The 12,076-nt window shown below is 42.8% G+C and overlaps 2 protein-coding genes across 2 annotated transcripts in view; one reads left to right on the forward strand and one right to left on the reverse strand.

The window, feature by feature from the left end:
- The window catches only part of LOC308619537 (trimeric intracellular cation channel type B-like), a 289,391-nt gene extending 286,809 nt beyond the window's left edge, over positions 1–2,582 (forward strand). The window contains exon 8 of the mRNA XM_081238437.1: positions 2,181–2,582. Coding sequence (XP_081094563.1) covers positions 2,181–2,396 — 216 coding nt within the window. The 3' untranslated portion in view covers positions 2,397–2,582. The remainder of the gene's footprint in view (positions 1–2,180) is intronic.
- A 7,739-nt stretch (positions 2,583–10,321) lies between these two features.
- LOC308619154 (small ribosomal subunit protein bS6m-like) lies at positions 10,322–11,180 on the reverse strand. Its single transcript, XM_081237720.1, has one exon. It carries the CDS (start codon positions 11,070–11,072, stop codon positions 10,698–10,700), a length of 375 nt encoding a protein of 124 aa, XP_081093846.1. The 5' UTR covers positions 11,073–11,180; the 3' UTR covers positions 10,322–10,697.
- Positions 11,181–12,076: the final 896 nt, after the last annotated feature.

The raw sequence follows: 12,076 nt of genomic DNA on the forward strand, positions 1-12,076 counted from the left end.
CTAGGTCCTTGTTAACTGTTTCTTGCATTTTGTCTATTCTATTTCCAAGATTTTGGATCTTGGAAATAGAATCTTGGATCATCTTTACCATCATTATTCTGAATTCTTTTTCAGGTAGACTGCCTATTACCTCTTCATTTGTTAGGTCTGGTGGGTTTTTATCTTGCTCCTTCTCCTGCTGTGTGTTTTTCTGTCTTCTCATTTTGCTTATGTTACTGTGTTTGGGGTCTCCTTTTTGCAGGCTGCAGGTGCGTAGTTCCCGTTGTTTTTGGTGTCTGTCCCCAGTGGCTAAGGTTGGTTTAGTGGGTTGTGTAGGCTTCCTGGTGGAGGGGACTAGTGCCTGTGTTCTGGTGGATGAGGCTGGATCTTGTCTTTCTGGTGGGCAGGTCCACGTCTGGTGGTGTGTTTTGGGGTGTCTGCGGACTTTTTATGATTTTAGGCCGCCTCTCTGCTAATGGGTGGCGTTGTGTTCCTGTCTTGCTAGTTGTTTGGCATAGGGTGTCCAGCACTGTAGCTTGCTGGTCGTTGAGTGAAGCTGGGTGCTGGTGTTGAGATGGAGATCTCTGGAAGATTTTCGCCGTTTGATATTATGTGGAGCTGGGAGGTCTCTTGTGGACCAGTGTCCTGAAGTTGGCTCTCCCACCTCAGAGGCACAGCACTGACTCCTGGCTCCTCAATTTGGGATGATTTGTTGTCTATTCATGTATTCCACAGATGCAGGGTACATCAAGTTGATTGTGGAGCTTTAATCCGCTGCTTCTGAGGCTGCTGGGAGAGGTTTCCCTTTCTCTTCTTTGTTCTCACAGCTCCTGGGTCTCAGCTTTGGATTTGGCCCCGCCTCTGCGTGTAGGTCACCGGAGGGCGTCTGTTCTTCGCTCAGACAGGACAGGGTTAAAGGAGCAGCCTCTTCGGGGACTCTGGCTCACTCAGGCCGGGCGGGAGGGAGGGGCATGGAGTGCGGGGCGAGCCTGCAGCGGCAGAGGTCGGCGTGACGTTGCACCAGCCCGAGGCGCGCCGTGCGTTCTCCCAGGGAAGCCGCCCCTGGATCCCGGGACCCCGGCAGTGGCGGGCTGCACAGGCTCCCGGAAGGGCGGTGTGGACAGTGACCTGCGCTCGCACACAGGCTTCTTGGCGGCGGCAGCAGCAGCCCCAGCGTCCCACGCCTGTCTCTGGGCTCCGCGCTTTCAGTCGTGACTCGCGCCCGTCTGTGGAGCCCCTTTAAGCAGCGCTCTTAATCCCCTCTCCTCGCGCACCAGGAAACCAAGAGGGAAGAAAAAGTCTCTTGCCTCTTCGGCAGCTCCAGAGTTTTCCTGGACTCCCTGCCGGCTAGCTGTGGCACATTAGCCCCCTTCAGGCTGAGTTCTCGCCGCCAGCCCCAGTCCTCTCCCTTCGCTCTGACCGAAGCCCGAGCCTCAGCTTCCAGCACCGCCCGCCCTGGTGGGCGAGCAGACAAGCCTCTCGGGCTGGTGAGTGCCGCCCGGCACCGATCCTCTGTGCGGGAATCTCTCCGCTTTACCCTACCCAGGTATGTGGGGAGTTTCTTGCCTTTTGGGAGGTCTGGGGTCTTCTGCCAGCATTCAGTAGGTGTTCTGTAGGAGTTGTTCCACGTGTAGCTGTAGTTTTGGTGTATCCGTGGTGAGGAAGGTGATCTCCGCGTCTTAATCTTCTGCCATCTTATAACTCTCAGTATGATCTCATTTTTGTGTGGAATCTAAAATTTAAAAAAACGCGAGCTCATAGATACAGAGAACAGATTAGTGGTTGCCAGAAGTGGAGTTGTGGGCTCAGTGAAATGGGTTAAAAGGAGTCAAAAAGTTCAAACTTCCAGTTATAAACAAATAAGTCATCAGTTTGTAACGTATAGCATGGTAACTGTTGTAATACTGTATTGCATATTTGCAAGTTGCTAAGAGAGTAGATCTTAAAAATTCTCATCACATAAAAAAATTTTTGTGTGTGTGAATGGTGACGGATGTTAACTAGACTTATTGTGGTGGTTATTTCATAATATATGCAGATATCGAATCATTTTGTACACCTGAAACTAGTATAATGTTATATGTCAATTACACCTCAAAAATAAGTGTTTTGAACCTTTTCTTCTTTTTCACTTTCCCCTCTCAGTTTTAGGAAACAGAAAACGTTTGTATTTAAATTCAAAATTGAACTTTTTTTTTCAGATAACCATGATGATTACAGGGACTGATGTTACGCCTTTTGCTTGTTTTGAGGATACATTGTTTAGGATTCTGTTTGGCTGGCAGCAGCGGTTTTCGTCATGTGAAAAGAGAAGTGAAACAGAATCATCTCTCAGTGGTACTGGTTCACCGACCTCAAAACCTATAGCTGATGCTTCAGATAAAGTTCAAAAGAAACATACTAAGAAGACTGACTAAATTTACTTGATGAGCTTTAGAAGGCAAAAAATTTTCTTTTTCTTATCTACCTGTCAGATTGTGATAAATACTTCTATGCAACTGATATAAAATAAAGATTATATATAAGGATTAGAGGTGACCAAAAGAGAATTTCTTTCTGTTTCAGGGAGACTCTCCCTTTCTGGATTGTAATTTCCTGAGTGTTATGAGTGTATGTGAAATGGTTTTTCTAAGTTATATATAAAAGATTCAATTGTGATTTTTAAAATAGTTTTATATTGATAAAAGGCTAGTGTTTTTGAATGTTAGAAAAAGTAGGGGGCCCGGAGGAAGATGGCGGAAGAGTAAGACGCGGAGATCTCCTCCCCACAGATACATCAGAAATTCATCTACACGTGGAATAACTCCTACAGAACACCTACTGAACGCTGACAGAAGACCTCAGACCCCCCAAAAGGCAAGAAACTCCCCACATACCTAGGTAGGGCAAATGAAAAAAAGAATAAACAGAGACAATAGGATAGGGACGGGACCTGCACCAGTGGGAGGGAGCCGTGAAGGAGGGAAGGTTTCTACACACTAGAAGCCCCTTCGCGGGCAGAGACTGCAGGTGGCGGAGGGGGAAATCTTCGGAGTAGCGGAGGAGAGCACAGCAACAGGGGTGTGGAGGGCAAAGCGGAGAGATTCTGGCACAGAGGACCGGTGCCCTCAGGCACACACCAGCCCGAGAGGCCGCCGTGGTGGGCGGGGCTGGGAGCTGAGGCTCGGGTATCAGCTTTCAGTCGGAGCGCAGGGAGAGGACTGGGGCTGGCCGCAGGAAGAGAGCCTGAAGGGGTTAGTGCACCACGGCTAGCCCAGAGGGAGTCCGGGGAAAGGGTCTGGAGCTGCTGAAGAGGCAAGAGACTTCTTTCCCTTTTGTTTCCTGGTGCGCGAGGAGAGGGCATTAAGAGGGCTGCTTGGGGAAGCGCCAGAGACAGGCGCGAGCCGCGGGTAAGGCGCGGACCTCGGAGACGGGCGCGGGCTGCCGCTGCCACCGCTGCCGCCGCCGCCCGCTGCCGCCGCCGCGGGGCCTGTGTGCGAGCGCGGGTCACTGTCCGCCCCGCCTTCCGGGGGGCCTGTGCACCCCGCCACTGCCGGGGTCCCGAGACCCGGGGACGGCTTTCCCGGGAAAGCGCACGGAGCGCCACGGGCTGCTGCAACGTCACGCCGGCCTCTGCTGCCGCAGGCCCGCCCCACAATGTGCGCCCCTCCCTCCCCTCTGCCTGAGTGAGCCAGAGCCCCCGAATCAGCGGCTCCTTTAAACCCGTCCTGTCTGAGCGAAGAACGGACGCCCTCCGGCGACCTACGCGCAGAGGCGGGGCCAGGTCCAAGGCTGAGATCCGGGAGCTGTGAGAGCAGAGACAGGGAAATGTCTGTGTGCAGCCTCGGAGGCAGCGGATTAAAGCTCCATGGTCCATTTGATGTGCCCTGCGTCTGTGGAGTGCATGAATGGACAGCGAATCATCCCAAATTGAGGAAGTGGACTTTGAGGACAAGATTTAAGACTTTCCCCCCTTTTCCTCTTTTTACAACGAATTATTCCAAATTAAGGAGGTGGACTTAGCAAGATTTCAGACTTCTCATCCTTTTCCTCTTTTTACAACGAATTATCCCAAATTGAGGAGGTGGACTTGGAGAGCAAGATTTTTGATTTTTCCCCCTGCTCTCTTTTTGTGAATGTGTATGTGTAATCTTCTGTGTAAGATTCTCTCTGTATAGCTTTGCTTCCACCATATGTCCCAGGGTTCTATCGGTCCGTTTTTTTTTTCAATAATTACTTTCTAATTTTAATAACGCTACTATATTTCATACTTTATTCTATTTTACTTTACCTGCTCTTTCTTTTTTTCCTACCTTCCCTTCCTCCCTCCCTCCCTCCGCTCCTCCTTTCCTTCTTTCTTTTTCTTTCCTCCCTCCCTCCCTCCCACCTTTCTTTCCACTTTCTTTTTCTTTCCTCCCTCCCTCCCTCCCACCCTTCTTTCCACTTTCTTTTTCTTTCCTCCCTCCCTCCCTCCCTCCTGTCTTTCTTTCTTTCTTTCCTTCCTTCCTCCCTCCCTCCCTCCTTTCTTTCCTTCTTTCTTTACATCCTTCCTCCCTCCCTCCCTTTCTTTCTTCCTTCCTTCCTTCCTTTCTTCCCTTCTTCCTTTCTTTCTCTCTCTCTTTCTTTCTTCTACTAATTCTTTCTTTCTACTTTTTCTCCCTGTTATTCTGAGCCGGGTGGATGAAAGGCTCTTGGTGCTGCAGCCAAGAGCCAGTGCTGTGCCTCTGCAGTGGGAGAGCCAACTTCAGGACACGGGTCCACAAGAGACCTCCCAGCTCCACATAATATCAAGCAGCGAAAATCTCCCAGAGATCTCCATCCCAACACCAGCACCCAGCTTCAGTCAGCGACCAGCAAGCTACAGTGCTGGTCACTCTATGCCAAGCAACTAGCAAGGCAGGAACACAACCCCACCCATTAGCAGAGAGGCTACCTAAAAACATAATAAGGCCATAGGCACCCCAAAACACACCACCAGACGTGGACCTGTCCACCAGAAAGACAAGATCGAGCCTCAACCACCAGAACACAGGCACTAGTCCCCCCCACCAGGAAGCCTACACAACCTACTGAAACAACCTTAGCCACTGGGGTCAGACACCAAAAACAACGGGAACTACGAATCTGCAGCTTGCAAAAAGGAGACCCCAAACACAGTAAGATAAGCAAAATGAGAAGACAGAAAAACACACAGCAGGTGAAGGAGCAAGATAAAAACCTACCAGACCTAACAAATGAAGAGGTAATAGGCAGTCTACCTGAAAAAGAATTCAGAATAATGATAGCAAAGCTGATCCAAGATTCTATTTCCAAGATCCATAATCTTGGAAATACAATAGACAAAATGCAAGAAACAGTTAACAAGGACCTAGAAGAACTAAAGATGAATCAAGCATCCATTAAAAACACAATAAATGAAATGAAAAATACTCTAGATGGGATCAATAGCAGAATAACTGAGGCAGAAGAACGGATAAGTGAGGTGGAAGATAAAATAGTGGAAATAACTGCTGCAGAGCAAAATAAAGAAAAAAGAATGAAAAGAACAGAGGACAGTCTCAGAGACCTCTGGGACAACATTAAACGCACCAACATTCGAATTATAGGGGTTCCAGAAGAAGAAGAGAAAAAGAAAGGGACTGAGAAAATATTTGAAGAGATTATAGTTGAAAACTTCCCCAATATGGGAAAGGAAATAGTTAATCAAGTCCAGGAGGCACAGAGAGTCCCATACAGAATAAATCCAAGGAGAAATACGCCAAGACACATATTAATCAAACTGTCAAAAATTAAACACAAAGAAATCATATTAAAAGCAGCAAGGGAAAAGCAACAAATAACACACAAGGGAATCCCCATCAGGTTAACAGCTGATCTCTCAGGAGAAACTCTACAAGCCAGAAGGGAGTGGTAGGACATAATTAAAGTGATGAAAGAGAAAAACCTGCAACCAAGATTACTCTACCCAGCAAGGATCTCATTCAGATTTGATGGAGAAATTAAAACATTTACAGACAAGCAAAAGCTGAGAGAGTTCAGCACCACCAAACCAGCTTTACAACAAATGCTAAAGGAACTTCTCTAGGCAAGAAACACAACAGAAGGAATATACCTACAGTAACGAACCCAAAGCAATTAAGGAAATGGGAATAGGAACATACATATCAATAATTACCTTAAATGTAAATGGACTAAATGCTCCCACCAAAAGACACAGAGTGGCTGAATGGATACAAAAACAAGACCCATATATATGCTGTCTACAAGAGATCCACTTCAGACCTAGAGACACATAGAGATTGAAAGTAAGGGGATGGAAAAAGATATTCCATGCAAATGGAAATCAAAAGAAAGCTGGAGTAGCAATTCTTATATCAGACAAAATAGACTTTAAAATAAAGACTCTTAGAAGAGACATAGAAGGACAGTATATAACGATAAAGGGATCAATCCAAGAAGAAGATATAACAATTGTAAATATTTATGCACCCAACATAGGAGCACCTCAATACATAAGGCAAATACTAACAGCCGTAGAAGGAGAAATCGACAGTAACACAATCATAGTAGGGGACTTTAACACCCCACTTTCTCCAATGGACAGATCATCCAAAATGAAAATAAATAAGGAAACACAAGCTTTAAATGATACATTAAACAAGATGGACTTAGTTGATATTTATAGGACATTCCATCCAAAAACAACAGAATACACATTTTTCTCAAGTGCTCATGGAACATTCTCCAGGATAGATCATATCTTGGGTCACAAATCAAGCCTTGGTAAATTTAAGAAAATTGAAATTGTATCAAGTATCTTTTCTGACCACAATGCTATGAGACTAGACATCAATTACAGGAAAAGATCTGTAAAAAATACAAACACATGGAGGCTAAACAATACACTACTCAATAACGAAGTGATAACTGAAGAAATCAAAGAGGAAATTAAAAAATACCTAGAAACAAATGACAATGGAGACACGACGACCCAAAACCTATGGGATGCAGCATAAGCAGTTCTAAGGGGGAAGTTTATAGCAATACAATCCCACCTTAAGAAACAGGAAACATTTCGAGTAAACAACCTGACCCTGCACCTAAAGCAATTAGAGAAAGAAGAACAAAAAACCCCCAAAGCTAGCAGGAGGAAAGAAATCATAAAGATCAGATCAGAAATAAATGAAAAAGAAATGAAGGAAATGATAGCAAAGATCAACCAAACTAAAAGCTGGTTCTTTGAGAAGATAAACAAAATTGACAAACCATTAGCCAGACTCATCAAGAAAAGAAGGGAGAAGACTCAAATCAATAGAATTAGAAATGAAAAAGGAGAAGTAACAACTGACACTGCAGAAATACAAAAGATCATGAGAGATTACTATAAGCAATTCTATGCCCATAAAATGGACAACCTGGAAGAGATGGACAAATTCTTAGAAATGCACAACCTGCCAAGACTGACTCAGGAAGAAATAGAAAATATGAATAGACCAATCACAAGCACTGAAATTGAAACTGTGATTAAAAATCTTCCATCAAACAAAAGCCCAGGACCAGATGGCTTCACAGGCAAATTCTATCAAACATTTAGAGAAGAGCTAACACCCATCCTTCTCAAACTCTTCCAAACAATATCAGAGGAAGGAACACTCCCAAACTCATTCTACGAGGCCACCATCACCTTGATACCAAAACCAGGCAAGGATGTCACAAAGAAAGAAAACTACAGGCCAATATCACTGATAAACATAGATGCAAAAATCCTCAACAAAATACTAGCAAACAGAATCCAACAGCACATTAAAAGGATCATACACCATGATCAAGTGGGGTTTATTCCAGGAATGCAAGGATTCTTCAATATACGCAAATCAATCAATGTGATACACCATATTAACAAGTGGAAGGAGAAAAACCATATGATCATCTCAATAGATGCAGAGAAAGCTTTCGACAAAATTCAACACCCATTTATGATAAAAACCCTGCAGAAAGTAGGCATAGAGGGATCTTTCCTCAACATAATAAAGGCCACATATGACAAAACCACAGCCAACATTGTCCTCAATGGTGAAAAACTGAAACCATTTCCACTAAGATCAGGAACAAGACAAGGCTGCCCACTCTCACCACTCTTATTCAACATAGTTTTGGAAGTTTTAGCCACAGCAATCAGAGAAGAGAAGGAAATAAAAGGAATCCAAATTGGAAAAGAAGAAGTAAAACTGTCACTGTTTGCAGATGACATGATACTATACATAGAGAATCCTAAAGATGCTACCGAAAAACTACTAGAGCTAATCAATGAATTTGGTAAAGTAGCAGGATACAAAATTAATGCACAGAAATCTCTGGCATTCCTGTACACTAATGATGAAAAATCTGAAAATGAAATCAAGAAAACACTCCCATTTACCATCGCAACAAAAAGAATAAAATATCTAGGAATAAACCTACCTAAGGAGACAAAAGACCTGTATGCAGAAAATTATAAGCACTGATGAAAGAAATTAAAGATGATACAAATAGATGGAGAGATATACCATGCTCCTGGATTGGAAGAATCAATATTGTGAAACTGACTCTACTACCCAAAGCAATCTACAGATTCAATGCAATCCCTATCAAATTACCACTGGCATTTTTCACAGAACTAGAACAAAAAAATTCAAAATTTGTTTGGAAAAACAAAAGGCCCCGAGTAGCCAAAGCAATGTTGAGAACGAAAAACGGAGCTGGAGGAATGAGGCACCCTGACTTCAGACTATACTACAAAGCTACAGTAATTAAGACAGTGTGGTACTGGCATAAAAACAGATCAGTGGATCACGATAGAAAGCCCAGAGATAAACCCACGCACATATGGTCAACTTATCTTTGATAAAGGAGGCAGGAATGTACAGTGGAGAAAGGACAGCCTCTTCAATAAGTGGTGCTGGGAATACTGGACAGGGACATGTAAAAGCTTGAGATTAGATCATTCCCTAACACCATACACAAAAATAAGCTCAAAATGGATTAAAGACTTAAATGTAAGGCCAGAAACTATCAAACTCTTAGAGGAAAACATAGGTAGAACACTCTATGACATAAATCACAGCAAGATCCTTTTGGACCCACCTCCTAGAGAAATGGAAATAAAAACAAAGATAAACAAATGGGACCTAATGAAACTTCAAAGCTTTTGCACAGCAAAGGAAACTATAAACAAGACCAAAAGACAACCCTCAGAATGGGAGAAAATATTTGCAAATGAAGCAACTGACAAAGGATTAATCTCCAAAATTTATAAACAGCTCATGCAGCTCAATAGCAAAAAAACAAACAACCCAATCCAAAAATGGACAGAAGACTTAAATAGGCATTTCTCCAAAGAAGATATACAGACTGCCAACAAACACATGAAAGAATGCTCAACCTCATTCATCATTAGAGAAATGCAAATCAAAACTACAATGAGATATCATCTCACACCAGTCAGAATGGCCATCATTAAGAAATCTAGAAACTAAATGCTGGAGAGGGTGTGGAGAAAAGGGAACACTCTTGCACTGCTGGTGGGAATGTGAATTGGTACAGCCACTATGGAGAACAGTATGGAGGTTCCTTAGAAAACTACAAATAGAACTACCATATGACCCAGCAATCCCACTACTAGGCATATACCCTGAGAAAACCATAATTCAAAAAGAGACATGTACCAAAATGTTCATTGCAGCTCTATTCACAATAGCCCGGAGCTGGAAACAACCTAAGTGTCCATCAGCGGATGAATGGATAAAGAAGATGTGGCACATATATACAATGGAATATTACTCAGCCATAAAAAGAAACGAAACTGAGCTATTTGTAATGAGGTGGATAGACCTAGAGTCTGTCATACAGAGTGAAGTAAGTCAGAAAGAGAAAGACAAATACCGTATGCTAACACATATATACGGAATTTAAAAAAAAATGTCATGAAGAACCTAGGGGTAAAACGGGAATAAAGACACAGACCTACTTGAGAATGGACTTGAGGATATGGGGATGGGGAAGGGTAAGCTGTGACAAAGCGAAAGAGAGGCATGGACATATATACACTACCAAACGTAAGGTAGATAGATAGTGGGAAGCAGCCGCAGAGCACAGGGAGATCAGCTCGGTGCTTTGTGACCGCCTGGAGGGGTGGGATGCGGAGGGTGGGAGGGAGGGAGATGCATGAGGGAAGGGATGTGGGAACAGATGTATATGTATGACTGATTCACTTTGTTATAAAGTAGAAACTAATAATAAAAAAGAAAAAGTAAACCTACTGTCATTGCAAAATAACAAAAATTAAAGTTTTATTGTTTAATCTAGATATTTTCATACATTTTTTTTTACGATGGTCTTAACATTTTATTTTGCATGGTGGTATACAGTCTGAATGACTAGCGTGCAGTCCAAAGTGGTGTTTATAATCTTTGCTATTCTAAGCGGCGTTAGTGCTGCTGTAGGGCAAAGCCCTCACTGACCAATTACATTCTTGAAACGCAATCGAGCAGGGAGCGCTGATGCCATGTATTACAAAGTGGCTCTAAGGAGGCCATTCCCCAACTTCTCACAGCAAAGGGGATCAAGAACTAAAAGTACCTTAGAAAGATCAAAGGGCACTGAAAGCACCCTCTTACATAAAGATCAAGGTGGTCAGTTATTAATCCATGGTGCTCAAAAGTGAGAGAATTAAGTAGGAGGCTAAAATCTGGTGCATCTTCTCACTTCCTCTTCTTGGTGGAATACAGCTTTTCTTCAAGTGGGACTGGGACGATCCCTTCACACTCTTTCACTTCCTGGGTCAGAGGGTTTTTTACAATATTTGGTCTAACCACATCAATGTCTCGAGACAAATGCTCCATTATGCCTTCAACAGTTGTTGTCGGTGCATAAAAATCCACCAAGAAATACCCTCCCCTGGCGTGCTGCTGACTGTGGGCGGAGATCGTATAAGGAAGTGCACGCTCGCCCAGGTTCTCCAAGTTCCTCACCACAGCCCCTCTGTCCATCAGGGTTTCTAGCGTACGCTTCAAAGCAGCAGCGGTCTCTGGCCGCTGCATGGCTTTCAGGATCAAAGCCAGCTCATAGCGGGGCATGCCCGAACGCACAGCTTTCGGCTCCGAACCAAGCCGGCTCCCGGATCGCAGGAGGGCGGGGACCGCGGGGACCGGACAGGCAGCTGGGCCGGAAGGCTCCCAGGCGGCGAAAGCCCACACATGTTTTTTATTTGAATCTCTTTGAGCTTTAGTTTAGCAAAATTAAACTTTTATTACACATTACCATTATAATTCTTAGATATGGAAAACAATTCCTGTTTAATTTTGAGTACTAGGAAAAGTAAACTTTACCTAAATCACTTTATATTATGAATGAAAATAAATTATTAGCTTATATTTCAGAAATAAACATTGTATATTTTGCCCACATTAAATGGAAATATCTGAAATTTTATTTAATTTTTTTCTAGTAGTATTTTTCAGTGAGAGCAGAGTATTATTAGTCTTAATCTTAAGTGTGTTTCATGCCCTTGTTTAAACTATTTCTTTTTTCTCAAAAGAAAATCAAAGGTATAGTTTTTAATAAGTTACTAAGTCCATGTTTTGCTTTGCAAGTTTTGAGGAGCTTATTTTTTTCCTCTCTCCTTAAAGTACATTTGTTTTAACTGTAGGAGAAATTATTCTTCTCAGCATTTCATATATTCTTAAGTATTATTTCAATTTAAAAATTTCACCTTTGTCTTCTTTTTAATGGGTACTTTTCAGTTTTCTAGTTGAATGTCTCTTACTAGTTTACATAGGTTATATTTTAATGTACATGTACATATATTTTTAGTATTATTTTAAATTAAAACTAGTTACCCTTATGTAAAAATGCTCAGCTCTAATGAGAATTGTCCTCAGGCATTTGATAACAACCACCTAATTAAGAAGAAACAAACTAAAATCTTGTATGGTAGTAGTCTATTTGAATGAAGAATGATGAAGTGAAATTTGGTACCTTATTGGCAAAAATAATTAAAAGAAGAAGAAGAAGAAAAGGTACTAAATTATGTTAGATTTTCTTATTTTATTTTGTAGTTTAAAAGCCCAGTTATAATTTT

This window comes from Mesoplodon bidens (genome assembly GCF_964165515.1).
Source record: "Mesoplodon bidens genome assembly, chromosome: 6".
Taxonomy (NCBI): Eukaryota; Metazoa; Chordata; class Mammalia; order Artiodactyla; family Ziphiidae; genus Mesoplodon; species Mesoplodon bidens.